Raw genomic sequence first — 22400 nt, 5'->3', positions numbered from 1 at the left:
AAACGTGGTTAGTTCATCGTAAGATCGTGGCAAGTTTAGTGTTAAGGGGTTAGTCGCAGTCAGGAAAATGGAAACGGACACTTCGTTGTGTGTTTTTTTTTAAGGTATTAACACTTTATTTACCGGGAGCCTATTTATAGGCTTTTTAATTCCAATATTTAGCTGTTTGAATTTATTTACTGTGTTGATGATTGTCTACTTAGATTGTTCAGTGTTTGGAAACAGGCTTGGCTTTCGATGTACCCAGTAGCAGTATGGAGGAATTATTGTCAGCCTAGATTGACATATTCTACTGTAGAAAATTCTTTTTTGAATTAAACACTGTTTAATTCAACAGCTTTCTGAATAGCCCGGTAGATAAAGTGTTAAATAATAATTTTTCTGAATGAAATGTAAATATATTACAAAGTATGTCTCAAACAAACTATAAAAGAACGTTTGTTTTAAAAAATGGTTAATTCATTTGGTCGTAACAGGCGATGGCGCGGGTGGCCAGTTGGTTTGCGGTGAGCAAGATTTCTTCAAACTGGCGCAGCTGAAAACAAAACTAAAGGTAGATTTAGAAAATATATCAGACTAACGGGTCCCTGATCGAAGGATTTTTTATTTTCTTGTATACTTTTTCTTTTTATCCTGTATTGAATCGCTTAATTTTAGTGAACAAAATTGAAAATCAACTTCATCAAACGTACGTCCATCTTGTTTTGTATGAATTTTTTCCAAATTCCTTCGTTCAGGGACCCGCTAGACTAATCTATTTTCGAAATCTACCTTTGTTTTTGTTTTCCGGTAAACCAGTGTAGAGAAATCTTGCTCATCGCAAACCTACGGTTTTAAATCATCGTCTACGACGTAGACTCTACGTCATTGGCTGTTATGACGATATAAATTAAACGTTTCTTAAAACAAAAAATGTTTTTTAGTTCTTTAAAGAATGCTTTATAATATATTTAATTGTTACTTATGCAAATGATTATTTAATAACTAAAGAACTAAAAGAAATGACAAAGAAATGTCGTTTTTCCTCTTCCTTGACTGCGACTAACCCCTTAATCTAGCCATCGGTAGTTACGAGTCCTACGAAGGTATAACGCGTCACCACGATTATTCTACTGTTTCGTTATTATGCCTTGCCTAGAGATCATCTTCGCAATGTTGACCTAACATTCTCCTTTCCCTGTACCCATCTACCCTTGGTTAAACCGCTTGTAATTGGATCGTTGGCGATTTTCGTAGACGGGAGCCGGTAGATGGCTATCGATTAACCGCGATTCCATGTATCGACGGTAATCTCGATAATACGATATTTTGGTAAGCTCTCGGGCTCGCGTGCGAGATCAATTTCATGGCGGTGTAAGCATCGGACTTATGTTAGATTATTAGCGTTTCGTGTCACGCTACGAGTATGGCCACTTCGCGTTACACGGTGTTTCTTGTACGGCTATTCGGTCGTTCGATCTTGAACGTGACATCTCGTAGCCAGCTGATAATACCGTCAACAGTGGGAACTGTCACTTTCATCGTGAACTACGAGCGTTGCCAGCAAATATTTGCTCGGTGAGGTAACGTTTCGAAACGGGTAACTCTAAAAATTGCATAAACCGTTGGTGGTCGTTGTGGGCTCGTTCCTCCCCAGGTGTCCGTTAAAAAGCGCTCTAGCGCGGTGCACAGGGAGACCTAATGGCTTACGCGGAACAACGCGTCGATACGTTGAACGTAAGTTCGTGCTGCTGCTTCGTTAGTAAATAACTCGTCGAACCGTGCTACTCCACCAGTCAATGTGAATCATCCACGGTGAACACAGAGACCCGAGTGACATTGAGTCGTGTTGTGTCGATCACTCGGTAAATACCAGGGATGGGCAGCATTCTCTGGATAAACCAACTTTGAATAACGAATAAAAGATCAGTAATTTATCATTTCATTTTATTCGTCATTTGTCGTTCGAATCAAATTCTGCTCGTCCGAATGAATCCATCCCGCGACAAAGTACTCTCGAAATACTGCAATTGACACATTGGGCAGGTGGGAAAGGTTTTTGGCATCGCATGGAGTCCAATGTCACGGAGCCGCTTATTTTTGTGCTTCTTTGTCGGCGAAGTTCGCTGTGTAATTCTCAAATGGAATTCATTGCCTCCTGTTCGTTCTATCGCAATTCGATGTTCAATTTATCCCTGATGTTACGTGTCGCTGTTTATCGTTGCAAATACGAGATTAGTGCAGTATGTTTTTTATCGGGAACACTCTAGCCAGGGTTTCCCAAACTGTGGATTACAAATCTTTGGGGATCTGTGAACTCTTGGAAAAAAGTGAGGGATTTTCTGAAAAGACAGTTGATGCTTTCGATTAGTGCATTAATCGATCAAGTAACGTCTAGAAAGTTTCGATTGAACGATATGGAACCATGTAGATTAGATTGAAGTTGTTTACACCCCTGGACTCCACTGGCGCCACTCTACGGCGACACGAATAGTATACAACCATAGCTCGTTTCAAGTTGTGGTTATTATATACAGTGAGTGTAAAATGTATTCGTACACCGATCAATTTCCCAAAAAACTTTTGTGTGAAATTATAGTTTTTTAATTTCTTTTTTTTTGTAATCAATGATATTTTACATATTCTCGGAAGTCTCTAAGAAAAATATAGTCGAAACAACGTTTACTAGTTACTAGAATTTGTGAAATTAAGAAAAAGATGCGAAAAGTGGGTAAAAGTATAGAAGCAATAAGTATTTGTACGATTCTTATAACGAACCGTTTACAGTAGAGTTTATATTATAAACACATTAGTTCATTGCTCCGTACGAATTAGAAAAAAATTAAATTTCCAGTAAAGTACTTTTAAAAATGACTTTAATAGAGGAATTGAGGAAGATCTCACTTCGAATAACTAATAATTTAGTTAATTTAATGCTTAGAAGAGTTACAATAATCATAAAATCAAAAAGAAATCCCACGAAGGAAGTATTAGGTTGTCCCAAAAGTTTCTTAACTTTTACTGTAAGTAATACATGCACAATAGTTTATGTTGTATGGTACATTACTGAATTGTGCACGATTCATTTTACTCCTGTTACAACATGAATATATATGAAATTAGACTGTCTATTTATAGAAACACGACCACATAAAATAATTGAGTGTAACTCGCGAAAGAAACTTTCGGGACAACCAAATATTATATACTTGTAAATTAATGTAAATTTCTTTTTTTTTAGAATCAAGTTTTAAAAATTAAACAGTTGTGCGAATACTTATTGCTTCGACATTTCTATCGACTGTTTTTTTCTTGTTAATTTCGCAACTTACATAAATAGCTATTTTTTTTTTTTGTAATCTATCTATTCTACAGATTTCAGAGAGTATAGAGAATGTCATTGTTTATAGAAAGTATGTTAATAAATTACTATTTTACATAGTTTTTTTGAACATTGATCGGTGTACGATTACTTTCTACACCCACTGTAGCTGATATTTTCAAAGTGTTATTGTGTATCATATAAAAAGTAGTTGTGGAGTCTATCAGTTTTAAATCACGACAGATAAATTTTTGTTCCTGTAGTTCCATTTCGCTACCGCAAAGTGTAGCGCCAATAAAACGTGTACTTCCCATATCTCTTTCTCCTATCAATCTCAATCGGGAAATCATTATTGCAACGATGTTTAGATAAAAGGAAAAGATAGGAGTTTCAAAAAAAAAGAATCGAGAACTCGAATTGTTTACATCATTATCCGAGCTATTTAATACTTTATAGCTTTCATTTATGTAACACTTTCTTAAGGACGCAAATCATTTTAAGAGAATCGCTTCGTATCAAAACCTTCGTGTACGTCGTGCATAACTTTCGAAACGGTCGTTAACTGCGAGATCGATAACGTCGTTCCTCTCGCGACCCATCGTACCCGCTTCAGTTCGACCATCACGCGTGATGCACGGTTCGTTCGATTAGAACGCACATCGACATGAAAAACGACGGTCGTTTGAAAATTCAAGGCACTTTCGGAACCATGGACAATGGTAGAATCGCATCGTATCGTTGGTGTTGTCGCGCCACGTAATTGCGACAGGGTGGGGACGCGTGTGCGACGCTTTGCATTTATAGGTTAACTTTTCGCACACGGGCGATCAGTGCCGCTTCAACGAGGGCTCCGTGTTCTCCTGAGGAGTTCTTTTGTCCGTCGAGTGCTTAAATCCCCGTCAAGAGGAACGTGCAATCCTCGAGTGTACGTGTTCTTCGGATTCGCCCTGAAATCGAACACGCGGCGAATATTCGCGACGTACAGTGAACATTTCACACATTCGCAACCGTCAACAACTCCGTGGATGTATTGACACCTTGTGTGCTCCCTCTGTTGAATCGACTGTCGTCCTTGCTGCACGAAAATTTACTAGGACAACGATGACAAAAGAAAGGACGCCGCGTGCGTAGAGGGAACAAAGTAACTTTGTTCGAGGAGGTTCGGGGAAAAACGTTATACCACGGGTGTTCGCGTATAAATAGAATCACCGTAGCGCGCAGTGATACGCAGCAACCTATACGCACTTGTACGGCCAGCCAGTAGACTCATTGTCAGCGAAGTTGTCATGACAATTCGCGCATCCAGTATTGTTTCACGAGGTGTGCAGTGTCGCGTCGTTCGCGTGCATCCGACGTTTCGTGGATGCACCTCGTCGAATAGCTTGGGACGCGTCGCCGCGCCTATGTGCATCGTGACCAGTGGCGGATCTAGGCTGACAGGGGCCTGGAGTTCATTGCTGTGACGAGCCTTTTATTTACGAGAGGCAAATTTTATTACGAAAGTATATATTTAGTGGATTATTCTTTGTGGTAGACGTTCAAGAAATTTGGACGTGTAAAGTTTGTCAGAAGGGTGGAACACCTGTAATCGTCAATTTTCAGAGTTGTACAGGCAGTACCGGATAGAAAAGCGTATACACAGTCGTTCATTCTACGGTATCGACAAATAGTTGAATTAAAATTAGGTTCTCTCGCTCCCCGAAGCTGAATATTCACGGTCCGCTCCTGATCGTGACCGGTAGTGTCGCGGCACGAGGAACAACATAACGTTTTAGTCCGTGCCGTCGTAAACTCGTACTGTCCAGCGTGTTTTTGCGTTGGGTGACGTTGGGTCCACTCGGGCCGCGCAGGTCGACACGCGATGCCAGTACGATAGAGGCTGACACAGAAGGCGCGAGTGCGAGTCATGGCAGCAGACTTCGACGATTGATAAACTGCTCTACTCCTGGGGCAGGGGCAGTTTGAAAACGCGCTGAAACGACGGGGCAGCGTGGCAAACCTTGCGGAATAAAGTGACGAGAAGAAGAACGTGGAGCGCGCAGCTGCGCGCACTTCTACGAAAATAGAACTCTGCACGGTTGTGTGCGGGGGCCAACGACGGAAGGAGCGCCAAGTGTGACATTAAGGCGATTGTAGAATGTCGCGCGTGTCGCTCAACAAGTCGCAGTACAGCCAGTACGGCTCGCGTCGCGTGCGGAAGATCAGCACGGTACGTTTAAAGGATTCGTGTTTATTTGGTAATCGCGTGCGTGCGTGCGTGCGTGCGTACGTCCGTCTGTCCGTGCACGTTAGTACGCGCCCCTCGACTTTCATCCTCGGCCAGTGCCGTACCTGCACGCTCGGGGCCCGCGTGCTAAGCTACATGGTGCAACGTTTCGCGTATCGTGTTACAGAAAAATTTGGTTATTTTCGAGGGGAAGGTAAAGCAATGTCGAAGTAGATTCAATCTTCTTTCCGTGGGAACGATCGTGAGATTTCCTTGCATTTACTGTTTATTACAGAATTTAGACAAAACGTGTATACAACGCTTTATTTGGCAAAAGACTACGGTAACCAGCCCAAGTGACTTGCGATAGAATCCCATTGGTTCCTCGTGGCTCTTCCCAGGAGTGTACTGCAAGTCATTGTTACTTTGTTTATATATTCAAGTATTGACTCTTCCCCTGTGAGACTGCGATTATAATACATGAATATTAACCTCTGCAACTTCGATTGAATTATTCGTTCGGGGCACAGTGCCTCGATGTTTCATCCCTGCTCCACAGTCACGTGGTCTAGTATTAGTTTCTCGCCTCGACGAATCGAGTGTGATTATACGCGTAATCTGATAGTAATTGATATAATGTTTGTTTTTTAGGGCCCCTCGAATACAGAGGGAGGGGTGAGGGCATGCTTAGTTACGCCACTGTCTTCGGGTGATCTCATTCGCCAGGCTGCGTCACGAATCGCTCTCGTTCGCTCGTTTGGGAGCGACACGTGACTTAGCCTTGACAGTCGGCGTGATTTACACTTTCGTAGGAGTTGACGATACGCGAAACGAGCAAAGAAGTTTAGACGTATTTTGCGTAACGTATGTATCTCGGTGTATATCCACCATTGCATCGTTTATACGCATAATTTGCATCTGGCGTGAATGCGAAACCGTCTTTGAAAACAAGGTCGAAAACAATACTCCTCGCCGTGGTTCCTTCGCCTTGACGTTAGGTGGCGCGCATCTTGCCGATTCTAATGACAGCGGATCAGCTGATCGAGCTGACCTTCCCATTCGGTTAAGTCGTTATCTAGTAGTTCCTCGATGCACTTGTACAGGTAGTTCTCGACTTATGGAGTTTTCTTCGTTAACTCGAATTCGTCGTAAGTTCCGTGTAAGATAAAACACAAATTCAATTGGGAAACTATCAAACAATGTAGCTTTTATGTAAGCTTTAACTTGACACTGTTGAGTGGGACACACAGTGTTGTAGTTAGCGTTGAGCTCGAGGCCAGGCTCCAATCAGAGATGGGGAAATGTAAATTTGATTGGAGGAACGACAGATCGAAATTTATTACTTACGAAGACTCATCTCTTAATTGAATATTGATAATTGATGGTACTTACTATAGAATCTGTTCTTGCACGATCGTAACCACGAGTTATGCATCGAAGGCGAGCGTAAGCCGAAGACTATATACATATACATACCTGTATACATTAGCGCTACGTTTAAATTCGCTAATGTGTCAGCACTCGAGGTCATTGCTCGGGGCTGTGCAGTTCTGCCAGACAAGTTCGCGTATCTTTCCTCTTATTGATGCACCGCAACGCATTTGAAACAAAGCGAACGTTTCTACTTCATTTTCAAGCAAATAAATAAGATTTTACTCCCTTTAATAAGAATAGATTTCCCAATAGATTTTTATTTTTTCGAAACACGAGCTCGTAAGTCGGTACTTCGTTACTTAACAGACGTAACATACGTTACTTTATCTCGGATAAGCGTACTCTTAGGGATTGGCTAAGCCATAGGAGCCATACAATATCTGTGCTTGCGTTTGCGTTACGAGATCATACAATACGGTGTCGTCGTTACTTCTCGCATTACGCTCAAAGAGGCATCTTCCGGAACAGCGTTAGCGATATGTAGTTCACGTTCTCTTTTTAGATTTACGAAACTTTCGTTCTTCTTGTATTCGTTCGTAAATTAAGGAGGAAAATGCGCAGGTTCTTCGTCGTATCCATACGATTCCGTGATGTAATCCTCGAGAATTTCTAACTGAGAATTTATTAATTAGTCACCTTCTGAAACCTATAGTAACCTTTGCAGTATTTATGTGTTTATGCACAGGCATAAAAGGACGTTTTTTCTTGCAGCACTCAAGGTAAACTGCCACTATTTTACTCAAGGCAAACACAAATACCTTTGCTGCTATATTGCAAATCCTAAAAAGATGTGCATCCACTACGTAAAAGTCAATTGTATAGTTAAGGTATCGTTCTTTAACCAATATTATTACTTTTTACAGACGGAAAGCGAATATTCTGTAGAAGAACATGCAAGATTAACTAGCGCCGATGGGGCAGGAGATGAGGCATCTCCAGATGATGAGGGGGGCTCATTGTGCGAATACCATGACATACCACCTCCACCAGATGGTGGTTACGGTTGGGTTGTGGTATTTGCATCATTCATGTGTAACATGATAGTGGATGGTATTGCCTACACATTTGGCGTTTTCCTGGGAGAATTTGTTACGTATTTTGGAGAAGGAAAAGGCAAGACTGCATGGGTCGGCTCGTTGTTATCTGGGATGTACCTCAGTGCTGGTGGGTATCTTCTTTATAATTATGTTACATACCACCATTGTTCATTTCATATAATTTTAGTCTCTTTTCAGGACCTGTTGTCAGTGCTTTAACAAATAAGTATGGCTGCAGGGCAGTTTGTATGGCTGGTAGTTTTTTAGGTGCAGCGGCATTTGTACTTTCAACGTTTTCAACTAGTGTAAATATGCTAATGATGACTTATGGCGTCATGGGAGGTATTTAATATATCGGAGTTCTATATAATTTGCCTCTTTATGTTACAGGAACTTGTTGTATAATTTTACCGCTTGTTTCAGGAATTGGATTTGGTCTAATATATTTACCAGCGGTAGTGTGCGTAGGTTATTATTTCGAAACCAAAAGATCTCTAGCTACAGGCATTGCTGTATGCGGTTCAGGATTTGGAACATTTGCATTTGCTCCTCTTGCCACAATGTTACTAGAATCGTATAGTTGGAAGGGAGCAAACTTGATTCTTGCTGGCCTTATTTTAAATTGCGCTGTATGTATGATGAACGTAATATTAAAATAACATTTGAACCCCTTAATCATCGAAAAATTATGGTTGATAATAACGCTGAATTATAGGTGTTTGGTGCATTGATGAGGCCGTTAGAGTACCCGAAGGTATCTTCTGTTAAACCACTGTTACAAAGAATGGCAGAGGAGAAAAGATTTCAAATGGAGCGCGGGAGTATCGGAGGTTCTTACTTCATGGTACAACTGCCTGATGGATCCATGGAGAAAAGAATGAAGATGCCTATTAACATTGATCCTGGCGTACACTCCAGTTTCAATTTAGACCAATTAGTGCCTGGTAAGAAAATCTTTATTGATATTCATTTCATCAGCTCCATCGAAGAAACGCTTAAGTAGTAGGCTTTAAAATACACATCATTCAAAGCTCATAATATTAAAGGAACTCCTTTAACACCAGTTCCGACGGTGCCAACCCTTCCCACTATATCGGAAGTGAAAGTGCAAGAGCACTCATCCAGTGGAGCAACCAGCAACAGTGGCAGCATGGATCTGAAGACTATCTCCAGCAAGTCGAAGAGCAAAAGGAACATAGACGATACCAAAGATGCATCAGAAAAGTCTGAGAACGAATTCAAGCCAGTTATTCCTAGAAATGCTTCGCAGCCTGCCTTCACGACTCACGTGCAAGGTTTACCCAAGAACGGGTCCGTACCTTTCTTCGATAGAATTCGCAAAACTAGCACTGGCGAAAGATACAAGCCAAGTCTTAGCGCGATTAAGAATTCCAGATCAACGTTGAATTCTAATGGCGATATTAGAAAAAGCTTGCATTTAAGACTTTCCACGAGCAGCGTTATGGGCTCTCGGAATAATAATGCAGAAGTGGATGTACGTATTCTTGTGATCTAGTAATATTTATTATCAGAGCTTGTAGATGTGATACTGGTGACATATTGTTACAGGACGGCGAGAGTATTACTTTTACCACTAGCAAATCTAGTATCCCAAAGGAAAAGCCACAAATTATTCGGCCTTTGTCGAGAAAGGACATTTTTTACAGCGGCAGTGTAGTTAATTTGCCAGAATACCAGAGTCAGAAATCACTCGCGAATTATCGTCAGAGCGTTCTTTCATTACCAAAATCTGTTCGCGGAGATATTAAAGATACCGACGTTGAGAAGGCGCGTGAACGTAAGTGCCCACCTCCCAAAGAAATGTAATGTACGTATAACGAATTTTTACTAACGTTTAAAAATATTTCAGAACCTCTATGTCCCTGTTTGGTGTTACCTGACTCGTTTAAAGAGGCTCTGGCAACAATGATGGACGTATCTCTATTGAAAAACCCGGTATTTCTTTTAATTGGTATCAGTAATGTCTTTGGGATGGCTGGATTGTACGTCCCCTTCGTGTACTTAGTAGACGCTGCAGTTCAAGATGTAAGTTAAATACTATACTCTTAACTTTTCTATCTGGTATTATACTTCATATAATAAATTTTTGTATTTATATAATTTCCAGAAAATCGAAAGAAACTCTGCGTCTTATCTATTATCTATAATCGGTATCACAAATACCGTGGGTCGCGTAGCCTGCGGATACATCGCAGACTTTCCTCAAGTGGACTCCTTGCTGTTGAACAATATCTGTTTAATTATATCAACGGTTGCCGTAGCCGCGACTCCGTTTTGCCATTCGTTCGTTGCTTACATCATCATGAGTATCTTTTTCGGCATAGCTATTTGTGAGTTTCCAAACTGACGACTCGTTTTTATGTTTTCTTACGACAAAATAATAATTGTATTTTTTTTTTTTATTGTTTCAGCCGGATACATCTCCTTGACATCGATTATCCTGGTAGATCTCTTAGGATTGGACAAATTGACAAACGCGTTTGGCCTTCTAATTTTATTCAGAGGAGCCGCCGCTATCGTTGGCTCACCCTTGGCAGGCGCCGTTTACGACGCAACGAAAAGCTACAGCATCCCATTCTTCATGGCAGGATTCTTCTTCTTCGTGAGCACCGTTACCAGTTTCATGGCTCCAGCGATGAAACGGTGCACAACGCCACAGGTACGGATAAAATATTATTTATCGGCTAGTTTAACTTTACTAAACGCGAACCGAATTTGTTGCAGACACAGCCTGTGATATTAGATACATTGACTCCCATCGATGAAGATATCGAAGAAGAAAACGAGGACGACATCCCCGAAATCGTAGAAACCGCGCCATCCCCGCAAGAACCACCCGAGAAAGAAATTAAGCAAATAGAGTCTGTTTTATAAGTCTGGTCCGCTTAAGGAGAGAGAAATCGCCTTCACCTCCGAGCCACACTGTGATAGGGCTGTTGCTTTGAGAAGGTCTGAAAAGGTACTTCTTCGTTATACATTTTAACGGATAAAGCACAAATTAATGAATAAAAACCTGGTGGTATTTTTAACGCACTTAGAACTTTTCCGATAGTATCTAATTTTTTTTATGAAACTAATACACACACACACACACACACACACACAAAATATGCGATGTAAAAATGCCATCAGGCGTGAAATTTCATTTGCCTATGTCAATAGTAGATGATAGATAGAAGAATTTATTAACTTAATCAGTATAAATTGATCAGTATACAAAACAAAAATGTTGAAAAAGTGAAAAAAATGCTTTTGCACTTGCATATCGAGTAAAGTTGAAAGAATTATTAATCTTCATCATAGGTATACATGATGATAAATATTATGATTTAGAGTAAGGATGGTCGATCATAACCTCGATGACTGGCTCTCTTTATTTCCTTCCCCTTGCCCATTAGTACTATTAAGAACCACTCATTCGTTTCTATTTTCGAGCTAAGATTTACGCGTTGAGAACAACGAAAGACATTCAGTGTTCTATGTCGAGTTTCGCTAGTAATTTTACGTTAGCATAACGCGTTCAACACTGTATAGAGTTTCTAAGCGTGGCCAATGTCTTTCAACGATCGATCATCCTTAATCGAAAGATTACCCCCACCCTATGTACTTGTCACTTAAATCTATTTTTGGTCGCAATCCAAAGATACAATTCCAATTGATTACATTCAGAGAGATATTTTTCTTGCATACACGAAACAAATGTATATATTATATAGGCGAGAAGAGAATAAGAACGGTATGTGGATTAGATTACGTAACACATGATAGATTCGCTGTTGCGGAAAAGAATTGTAAATAATATATAGACAATTGTAAAATAGTGTATAACGAATTTGGAAATTAGGCACGTAGAGAACGATTTATGTTTCGAGTCCCCGTCACAATGCGGGAATCCTTGTATTAATGTATCGATTAATGAACAATTAACACGCTGCTAGGTAGAGACTAATTAATATATTAACGATTTAGCTAGAACGTTTATTTCACTGAATGTATACTAAAAATAAAAAAGAAAAGAATGTTACATCCGACACAGCTAGTTTGTGTAAATTAATCCTTTAGTTAACAGAATTGACTGTCGGGATAATACTAAACGATTGAATGCACATTAATTAACACAAACTAATTCTCGACTAATACACGCTATTCAACACGAGGTTCAGCGTACGCAAAAGAGTTCGTGTCACTTGTATCGTGTAGGTAACTAATGAATTACCGTTTATCGCGAGTAGAAAGAGTTATTCGATTATACATGTAATTTTTATTTACAAAACGCATACACGCCTATGATCCGTATAAATGTATAAATTTATGTATCTGTACACAGATTTATATATTTATATGCAAATTTATATATAAATAATATATATACAGCAAGTCCTCGACTTGAGCAATTAATTCTGGAATTTAATAAAATTTGAAAACATTTAATATAAAATCTTCGTTAGAAGTGTTAATCAAAGTCGAAAAAAAATATATTATTTCACATGTGTATACATATACAAATGTACACAAAATGTATACAAGAATCCAACACGACTCGAGGACCCGCTGTATATGCTATATAACAAAAAAAGGAAAAAGAGTTAACTGTAAATCTTGTTAAACGGCATACGAAAAAAAAAAAGAATATGTTGTATGTACATTGTATATACGACGGTTACTGGTAACGGTTACTACGATCAATTTATCGATACGCAGTCTCGCATCTCCGGGGAGAGAAATAATGAAATAAAGAACCCGTTGCTGTCGATACAAATACCAACAGTGCTATTATCATCGCTATTACCGCTATCACTATTACCACTACTATTATTATTACACTTCTATTACCTAGTACAACTATTACGACACTTATTTTTATTCTTATGATCGTTGTGCAGGAGACCGTGTTTCTTGTGGTTTGAATCAAATATAAAAATGTATACATGCTACTCAGTCGGAAGTGTGTACGTGTGCACGCGTGCCGCGAGTCCTGCAGTTACGCTAGAGTATATACATATATATATATATATATATGGAATATGGAATATATATATATGTATAAAATTTATTCGACGCGCGTGTTCATGTGGCATTTCGCACGCGCATGTTTTTTCATATGTATGCATGTGGAATCAGGCAGGACTTTAGCAGGAGGGATGGATATACAGGAGAGCGTGTGTTATGTCACATGTGTGCATAATAGAGGCATGCATGCGTATATGAGCGTGTTTAACACACATGCGCACGGACTCTTTAAATCCTGTGCATATGTTAAATGAAGCATAAAAAAAAAACAAGTGAGGTATATATATGCTATGGTACAAAGAAGGACAAATGTATTAGGTGACGTTTATTGAAATTGAAGAGGAATTATGAATTTTTATTACTGAAACTTTGCGCTGACTTGTTTATTTATTTACGTGTGTAACTCCCCACGATTCCCACGGCGAGGCGCTAGCGTTTCGAGATGCATTCAGCCGTCCTCGTTCTCTACCGTCATTTTTTTTTTCCGTTCGTTTCGTTTAAGAGGCGTTTTTCGCTGAATGGAAATCACGAATGCGCAGCAAACGAACAGCAATAAAACATTGTAATACGTGAACCAGTTTCGATTCTTGTCACGTCGGCTAATCGCCGATTACTATCGCTCTCGATAATTCACCGCATACCGCTCACGAGCGTATCTGAAACTTTAGCACGTTTCCCACGTGTAGGAGGTCGAATAATGCATTTCCAACGTGTTGACTGGACTCAAAGCATTGTAACCTTGACAATTATACGGAAACATAATCAAACGACTCGTTATTGTCGCCACGCAAACAAATCGAAACATCGTAGAACGATATTTTTTTGCATGGAGTTCGATGGGGGATCGATACATCGAAATCGATCGATAAATATTTGCCATCTACAGGGGCGACTTTAATCGAACGATCGATACGATTATCTTTCAAATTCGTAACTGTATGGAAAAGTATGTTATGCTAATTGTTTTAGGAATGCGTTAAAAGAAGAAAGAAGAAGAAGAAGAAGGAGATTAATTTTACAATCGAATCCTTTCCCTGTGAATGTTACTTTTGCATATATTTCGCACAGTTTTTCCAGATTTTATTTATCGTTTTCTCCTCAGGTTACATAACATGTACGATACAGATGGTAATATACAACGAAATGTAGTAATGTAACGAATGAAACCCTGAGAATTATTCATTCTCTTCCAGCTTTTAGCAATCTTTCATACAATCTTACTTGGCAGATACTGTAATCGTATTCCGTAATAGTAATACGTTGCAATTCACAAACTCGATATAAATCTTCATAAGGGGCTTGGAACATTGAAAAGTAAAAAAAAATCACTTAAAAAAAAATTTTTTTTTATTACAATTTTAGCGATTCTGAACAATTCTATGCAAAGAAAATTGAATTTAGAGCACTTGAAGTGGTAAAAAAATTTGTTTGAAAAAGAAAATGGAATTTTGTTTTTCACGAAATTTCTTTTATTCTCACAAAAAAAGTTCGACGACGCTAAGTTAGTAAAAAGAAAGCGATAAAACTGTAAAAAATATAAGGAAATACAACTGACACTGATAGTTGGGCCTAATTTGCACCGAGGATTTTTTAGAAATTCCAAATGGTTAATTTTTTAAAAATGTTTAAAGTTGAAAAAAAAAATTTATAGGTTTGCGCGGCTATAACTTTTTTTGGAATCAAAATATTGAAAAAATCCTCGGCTCAATTTTAAAGTTGAAAAAAAAATTAGGCCCAACTATCAGTTGTCAGTTGTATTTCCTTATATTTTTTACAGTTTTATCGCGTTCTTTTTACTAAGTTCGTGTCGTCGAACTTTTTTTGTGAGAAAAAAAGAAATTTTGTAGAAATGGAACTTTTTTTTTTGTCAAAAAGTTTTTTTTACCTCTTTTAGTGCTTCGAATTCAATTTTCTTCGCGTAGAATTGTTCAGAGTCGCTTAAATTTTAATTAAAAAAAAAAAAAGTAACTTTTTTTCATTTTTTGATGTTCCAAGCCCCTTAAAGATATTCCTTCGATATTAATCCGAGACCATCGCAATGTGTTTGAAATATTATTACAAAAAGTACGCAGCGTAAATTTACACAATTCGGAATTGCCCATTTGTTTACATCGCTATCTCTCGTTGTATCGTACCATCGTTTCGTGTACCTGGAAGAGGAATCGAAAAACAATACTCTAACCGAATTCCAATTTCAGGTCAATGTTTTTCCCGGTTTCGTGGCGAACACGTGCTCCCGCGGTCGCCGAGGACGTCCATGTTCGAGGGATCGTTTTGTTTTCCACCTCCCTCTGTACGCGACGGACGGGACATCGTCCGATAGGTGTATATTCTTGGCACGACCTACCTTAAAGTAAACTTACACTTTCGTTTAAGCGCCACCGTGTCACAGAGAGGGGGCGAAGCACAGGAAACCGAACGAAGGTTCGATGGAACGCCACATCCACTCTGTCGCGCGAGGATTACAAGTTGGCTGGTTTCGTTACATTTACCGTGACTTTCTCGTGCTTTTTCCAGCAGTGCGCCGCCTTCGTGTTCCTCGTCACACCGTCGTACTATTGCATCACCCCTCTCACTCCTTCCTTGTTCCGCGCCAGAGACTTCCGTTTCATCCTTATGGCATCAGCACCCTCGCATGGCTAACTTCATCTTCAGATGAGGCGGACGACACCGAGCTGAAAGCGAAGTTCCTCGATCATGACCCACACGTGAGTGTAGCACCGAGATCGGCAAAACTTGAGTGGAAGTACGAATGGAAAGAGTCGCGAAACGATCAAGTCAAACGATCAGGTCGAACGATCGGTCTCAAAGTTTATTTAAATTCGCGTGAATTTTTGTTCATTCGTTACCAACTGGTAATTTCACTGATCGTTTCATTACCAATCGAAGTATGATTCCCAATAGACGGGTATCGTTTCAAAAGCTGTTTATTTTTCATTTGTTATTCAAAAGTTTTACCCATCGATGTAGGTTTACCGACAGTGACGGGGCTCACGAGGTTCGAGTTCACACTTTTGTGATAAGGAGGATTTACGCATCTATGGCATACAGTAACAAGGAAAACATTCAAAAATATACGTAATACTGTGGGTGTAGAAAGTATTCGTACACCGATCAATTTCCAAAAAGACTGTGTAAAATTTTAATTTATTAACTTATTTTTTATAAACAATGAAATTCTACATATCCTCGAAAATAACTAAAATAGATAGATTACAAAAAAAAATAGCTATTTATGTAAGTTGTGAAATTAACAAGAAAAAACAATTTATCGATAGAAATGTTGGAGCAATAAGTATTCGCACAACTGTTTAAAAGTACTTTACTGGAAATTTGGTGTTTTCTCATTCGTACGGACCAATAAACTAATGTGTTTATAATATAAACTCTACAGTAAATGGTTCGTTATAAGAATCGTACAAATACTAATTGCTTCTATACTTTTACCCACTCTTCGCATTTTTTTTGTTAATTTCACAAATTGTATTAACTAGTAAATGTTGTTTGGACTATACCTATCTTAGAGACTTCCGAGAATATGTAAAATATCATTGATTACAAAAAGAAAGAAATTGAGAAACTACAATTTCACACAAAAGTTTTTTTTGGAAATTGATCAGCGTACGAATGCATTCTACACCCACTGTATATGTTGAATGTATTCTGGAATTTATATGATAGCACTATTTCATGTGCATACGTACCTTTTGGTTTACGTTTAACATCTATTCGTTATATTAGCTTGTATCATAAATGCATAAAATGTCCGATCAAGCGATAAGTCAACGTTCTCGTCTCGATCATAGGTCGCGCGGGAGCAGTGGCGTAATCAAAGACGCGCAGGAAAACCTCGTTACGCACAACATTTTCCCTATTCCAAGAAATATTTCCATATAAGTCCGACTGGTCAGCTTTCTCTACAAATTGAAAAAAGCTGATATCAAACGTAGAGAGGATTACCTTTCCCTCTGTTCTATGTAATATCAGAAACTCGAACACTCGGGCGTTAGTGTCGTCGGTTACGTCACTGCGCGAGGATTTCTAGAGCGCGCAATGACCAATCATCGGTAAAAAGAACAGCGAATTTAGATCCCTGTAAACGACACTTATCTCGAGTTATCGTCGACGGTAATTAGGATACGCGATGATGGTTATCCTGCCAGTCAACTCGTTTGTAATGTTGACTGTAAGGAAACACGTTTTCCCGCCGCCAGAAGGACCGCGAACGCGTTCTGGAGTGGAATCAGGTGTAATCGGAACGAAAAGAAAGCTCATCAGTGCGTATTTCTATGTGCAGTGCGGGTCGGCGCGAGATTAGTGCTCCGTGGCACGTGTGCGTAGTGTGAACGCTGCCGCCTTTTTTACGCGGGAATAATCAGTTGAAACTCGCGGTTTAGCCAGTTCGATCGCCTGACCCCTGGATCGACGAATTTTGATTAAATACGATGACAGATCCGAATGAATCGAGTTGACGTTACCGACGTTCATTTACTGTGCGTGGTCGAATATAAATCAAAGTATCGTTCGTAATAGTGTTGGTAAAAATGTCTATTGGTACCATCTATCGTTCCTTGATTTGAACCCGTTTGCATAACTTTCTGTGCCTTTTGGAAATCTGTGATCCTGGATTCAAATGAACTTCGCGAGTGGGATGCTGTGGAGCCTCCATACAATAGAAAGTAAACTGCTCGTATCATTCGAATACTTATCGTGTTTCTGTCTCTATTCTTAGATTTACCAGTTCCATTTCACGCAGTGTGACCATCTATTAATAAAATCGAAAATCTATCGTGTAGGTTGACTGAATATTCCGGAATGGAGCGTCACACGTAATGTGACACTGGCCTTGCGTCAATTGTACGCACGGGTGTAAGATAGAAAATCGTTTGTGTCCGCACATATGCGACGTTAGCGATTGGTGGGAATTGGCGCGACGTCACAGGTAGCGAACCGTCTCAAAAATTCGATTGTAAATCGTGTGAAAAGCACCTCTCTGTTAATTATTGCACTTTTATCCCCCCGTTTGCATCGCGAGTACTTGACAGTTTTCTCAAAACGAAGGTCGATGTTCGAGCACGCGATTAACGTTTAGCAACGTTTGATCGATAAGTTCGAGCGGATACATTCTTAACATTGCCGTTACTGAAAATGGAAGGGACAAGGACGCGTTTGACTCTCTCATTATGTAAACCAGCCGTTATCAATCTCCACCTGCGCGTCTGGCTGTTGATAAACGTTTTTCTCCACCGTTACGTCATATCGGGGCCCCTTATCGCCAACTGTGGTGGTTTTTGGAACGTCGAAAAACTGGTTGTCTTACTACAGTGGGTGCAGAAAGTATTCGTCCACCGATCAATTTCCAAAAAAAACTGTGTAAAATTGTAATTTATTAACTTGTTTTTCTATAAACAATGACATTCTACGTATTCTCGGAAATCTCTAGAATAGATAGATTACAAAAAAAAAAAAAATAACTATTTTTGTAAGTTGCGAAATTAACAAGAAAAGAACAATTAATCGATAGAAATGTCGAAGCAATAAGTATTCGACTGTTTAATTTTTAAAACTTGATTAAAAACAAAAAAAGAAATTAACATTAATTCATAAGTATGTAATACTTTTTTCGTGGGATTTCCTTTTGATTTTATAATTATTGTAACTTTTCTAAGCGTTAAATTAACTAAATTATTAGTTATTCGAAGTGAAGAGAATCGATCTTCTTCGATTCCTCTATTAGAGCCATTTTTAAAAGTGCTTTACTGGAAATTTGATGTTTTGTAATTCGTACGGAGCGATAAACTAATGTGTTTACGTCAGAAACTCTTCTGTAGATGGTTCGTCGCAAGTAGACTGCGGATCCTTATGTATTTATAGGAAATTTTGATGCGCAAGAAACTACGAAATGCAAACAATATGCAAGAATATAGAAAAGACTGAAAGTAAAGTTCGTGTTATGATATTTGCAGAATAAAATAAATTCCTATTTGAGTTCAATTTTCGTAGGCACGTTGACGAAAATTTTATTTCGCATAAAGATCCGCAGTCTAGTCATAAGAATCGTACAAATACTTATTGCTTCTATACTTTCACCCACTTTTCGCATTTTTTTTTGTTTTGTTACTTTCACAAATTATATGAACTAGTAAACGTTGTTTGGACTATATCTATCTTAGAGACTTCCGAGAATATGTAAAATATCATTGATTACAAAAAGAAAGAAATTGAGAAACTACATTTTCACACAAAAGTTTCTTTTGGAAATTGATCGGTGTACGAATACATTCTACATCCACTGTATTTGTTATAGTACAGAAACTACAGCCTTGGCTATGATACTCAACGATGTAATACTTTCAGCAATATTTATTCCGTTTACAATTACAGAACACAACGTTTCGTACTTTGAGTATTGGCATTTGCGTTACTCCGTATCTCCTATAAAACGATGATCTCACTTTTGGAAATACTTTCTAGAATTGCAACATTTACTACGTTGTTAATCGCAGTCGTTTTCATCTCATTAACCAGTTCTCGTTAACCAGTTCTTAATTCTAATCTAATCACATTTCTCGAATCTATGGTATTTTCCAAACAGGAACTGTCGCTACGTAGCATGTTAATGTTTCTTTCAAACTCTAAACTTTTTTTTTAAGAAAACGGGTTGTCGAGCTGTTTCGGCGGTCGCGCAATCTCCCGCTGGAACGGGTTATCGGGCAGTCGCCTCCGGAGTTCTTATCGACAATCGAGGGAACTCGCGTTGGCTAACTACGCCGCGGTGGCATTTTTCGAACTCGACGATTCGATTCCATCGACCGAGAGAGTGTATCGATTTTCCGTTCTCGATCGAAACGCGAGGGAACAGCTTCTCGTTTCGCCTCGACGACCGTGGATGGCGACTCTTTACTGGAAAAGGTGCTAGTCGAATAAGACGTACATTTGTTGAAGTTTTAATTTTTTATTTTTTTAATATGAATACACGAATTTCCATATGTATCCGGAGAGTCTAAGTTACTCTGTACTCGAGTCACTGTAGGTTCACGGGGATAATCATAAAGGGCCCCTCTTTCCATTATATGTTATCTGATTCTTTTTCTTATTTCTTTTCCATTATAATTTATCATTACGCCATAGGATTTTCGAACCTTATATTTATTAGTTATATCTCGAAAAACTGGGACTGACAGGCCGGGATTCGAACCCGGGCTCTCAGCGTGGTAGTCGGGTGCGTTACGCACTGCTCCACCGTCCATCCCTCTCCTCCTTTTAAGTATATTAACACGTTGATCGTCGTGTCACCCACATGTGGGCGACAGTGCTTTCTCCACTGAAGAACCAACGAAATTAATTCCGAATGCCAAGCATCAAAGGAAATGAATTTAAACCAAATTCATGAATTTTGATGAAATCACAAGAATAAATACGACGATAAATGTTTGATTATGCAGTCTCCAATAGTTTAAATAATACTTCATTTTAGTAGAAACTTTAAAGAATATTTGTCTGGCAGTCAACGTGTCAAAGTTAGTCATCTTTATAGGTCAGAGTTTGGCTCAAGTCTGATTCAATAGCAAATAAAGAAAGAAATGATTAGTCATATTCCCCTCAGGGGCTGTAGCTACCGATTGTAGCTACATTACGGGTTTAGCAATCCCGAGGTACCCGAGCTATAAGGAGACCGGTGGGCCCCAACAAAACTAGTGGCATCCCTAAGAGCAGCGATGGACAAAAACCTTAGGCTTGGAATAAATCTGAAGTTTGCCGATATGTTTGTCTCGTTTCCTCTTTTGAACATTTTCCAAAGAAGGAAACGAGAGAAACACATTGGCAAACTTCAGATTTATTCGAAGCCTAGGGTTTTGCCCATCTCTGCCCAAGAGGAGACCTACTTAACTAAATAGCTACGTAAGCAAATGCTGTACTTTTATTTTTCTTTAAAAATTCGGGAAAACGTAGATATCGTCTTCTAAAGAAAATTACATTTGTATAAAGGTTAGCAAGGGGGAAGAAGAGTGAGCGCAACAGAGATTGCGCGACGTAGTACGCGGGCTCGCCGACCGAACTTCAAAGCGGTGACGCTCCACACAACTCCGCAACCACGATTGCACTTAGATCAGTAAACTCACCTACACCAAACCTACATTTTCTATTGTACCTTGCGCAAACATCCCGATAACACCGTTTCTTTCAGAATATTTTATTTCGTCCCCGGTGTTACCAAACTAAAGATATCCCATTCCAATATTTCCCATTCGTCGTATTCAAAATTTCGCGTTGAATATTACGTAGAACTCTACTATCCAACAAATTTCTCCAATTTCATGAAGTCGTCGCGTGTCGCGAGAGGTCCTCGTAGTTGCGCGAGTCGTAGCATGTGTCCAAGTTGTCCGTCCAACGATCCTCGGAGTCGAGACGGACCAATCTGGCATTCGGTCGTTATCGGTGACCGATGAGAGCCGTGCACAGCCGACGGGACACGCTCTGGTCGTGCTGACTTTCGGGTACATCGCGCGTTCTGTCTCAGTACACGCGCGCCACGCGACCACGAACACGCGCGTGTCTCGTTCGGGCGTTGTTGATTCCTCCTCTCCCTTTCCCGCCGTGAAATTTCGAGCAGCCTGTGACAGTGAGCTCGCGAGAAAAGGTAATCTTGATAGACCCTTTCGTTTATGTTCTTCTCGTCGAGTTGCGTGTGGATTTCGTCACGCGCACATGTGTACGTGTATTGTATATACAAATGTATCCGTTGCTTCTTCACGCGTGGGGTTTTTACATGTATGGGTGTGCGTCGAATGGAAATACCATAGACGATACGAGGAGTACACGCGTTGTGTGGCGCGTTTCGTATTTCAACCAACGCTCCCGAGGACTTCCCGCCGTCGCGTTCGGCGCCTGCGCAACGCGCAGCTTCCCCTTGCACGTGGTCGCCCGTACACGTGCGCGTTGCTCTCGGCTTCCACTCTGGAAAATTCGTCAGGTTCTTTGCTGGGTATGATTGTATGTATCTCAGGTAGCGAGTAGTCTGTTTGAGTAGTGGAATATTCCGTTCGTTAGTTGTGGTTTCTTGGGTCGGAATGTTTCTTTCTCCAGCTTGTTTTTATCGTCGAGTACAGGGAGTCGAAATATTCCGGTTTCTAAGCTTCGGGTTATCGATATGAAAATATTCCGATCGGTCCGATAATTATTGGGTTGTCCGGAAAGTTCGTGCCTATTTTTAAGAAAAATTCAGATGCATATTTCAATTTTGATGTATATTTTTTCAATTATATATGTAGCATTTTGTTCCACAACCTTTCCACCTGTTAAGGAATGTACGCATGTTATTTGTTTTCAGCCATTCCGATATATTCAGACCTGTACCGCCTACTAAAAATCGGCATGGACTTTCCAGACA

The 22400-nt window shown here is 39.6% G+C and overlaps 3 protein-coding genes across 9 annotated transcripts in view; 2 read left to right on the top strand and 1 right to left on the bottom strand.

Annotated features, from left to right (window-relative positions):
* LOC128893750 (ribosomal protein S6 kinase alpha-2-like) overlaps positions 1 to 7 on the bottom strand; it is a gene marked incomplete at its 5' end in the record, with an annotated part of 2229 nt that extends 2222 nt beyond the window's left edge. The window contains one exon of the mRNA XM_054154958.1: positions 1 to 7. This exon is cut by the window's left edge and continues 257 nt beyond it. Within this exon, the coding sequence (XP_054010933.1) occupies positions 1 to 7 (7 nt within the window).
* A 1427-nt stretch (positions 8 to 1434) lies between these two features.
* On the top strand, positions 1435 to 13376 carry LOC128894378 (monocarboxylate transporter 3). 4 transcript variants are annotated; one of them, XM_054156071.1, is made up of 11 exons: positions 1435 to 1716; positions 7805 to 8105; positions 8177 to 8320; positions 8402 to 8607; positions 8694 to 8922; positions 9025 to 9473; positions 9548 to 9776; positions 9849 to 10024; positions 10107 to 10329; positions 10411 to 10658; positions 10724 to 13376. In XM_054156071.1, exons 1-11 carry the CDS (start codon positions 1681 to 1683, stop codon positions 10871 to 10873), a joined length of 2391 nt encoding a protein of 796 aa, XP_054012046.1. In that variant the 5' UTR covers positions 1435 to 1680; the 3' UTR covers positions 10874 to 13376. The 4 variants fall into 4 exon arrangements, with proteins under 4 accessions (XP_054012046.1, XP_054012042.1, XP_054012043.1 ...); XM_054156067.1 differs by lacking the exon at positions 1435 to 1716 and adding an exon at positions 3808 to 5510; XM_054156068.1 differs by lacking the exon at positions 1435 to 1716 and adding an exon at positions 3822 to 5510 and having other exon boundaries at positions 9043 to 9473.
* Positions 13377 to 15383: 2007 nt separating this feature from the next.
* Positions 15384 to 22400, top strand: part of LOC128894064 (monocarboxylate transporter 3) — a 44284-nt gene continuing 37267 nt past the window's right edge. Inside the window, exon 1 of one of the 4 annotated variants that reach the window (XM_054155498.1) lies at positions 15384 to 15717. In XM_054155498.1, the coding sequence (XP_054011473.1) occupies positions 15707 to 15717 (11 nt within the window). In that variant the 5' untranslated portion in view covers positions 15384 to 15706. The other 3 variants (XM_054155500.1, XM_054155501.1, XM_054155502.1) reach the window with 3 other exon arrangements.

This window comes from Hylaeus anthracinus, unplaced genomic scaffold (genome assembly GCF_026225885.1).
Source record: "Hylaeus anthracinus isolate JK02 unplaced genomic scaffold, UHH_iyHylAnth1.0_haploid 3, whole genome shotgun sequence".
NCBI classification, from domain to species: domain Eukaryota; kingdom Metazoa; phylum Arthropoda; class Insecta; order Hymenoptera; family Colletidae; genus Hylaeus; species Hylaeus anthracinus.
This window is presented reverse-complemented; position numbering and strand designations above follow the sequence as displayed.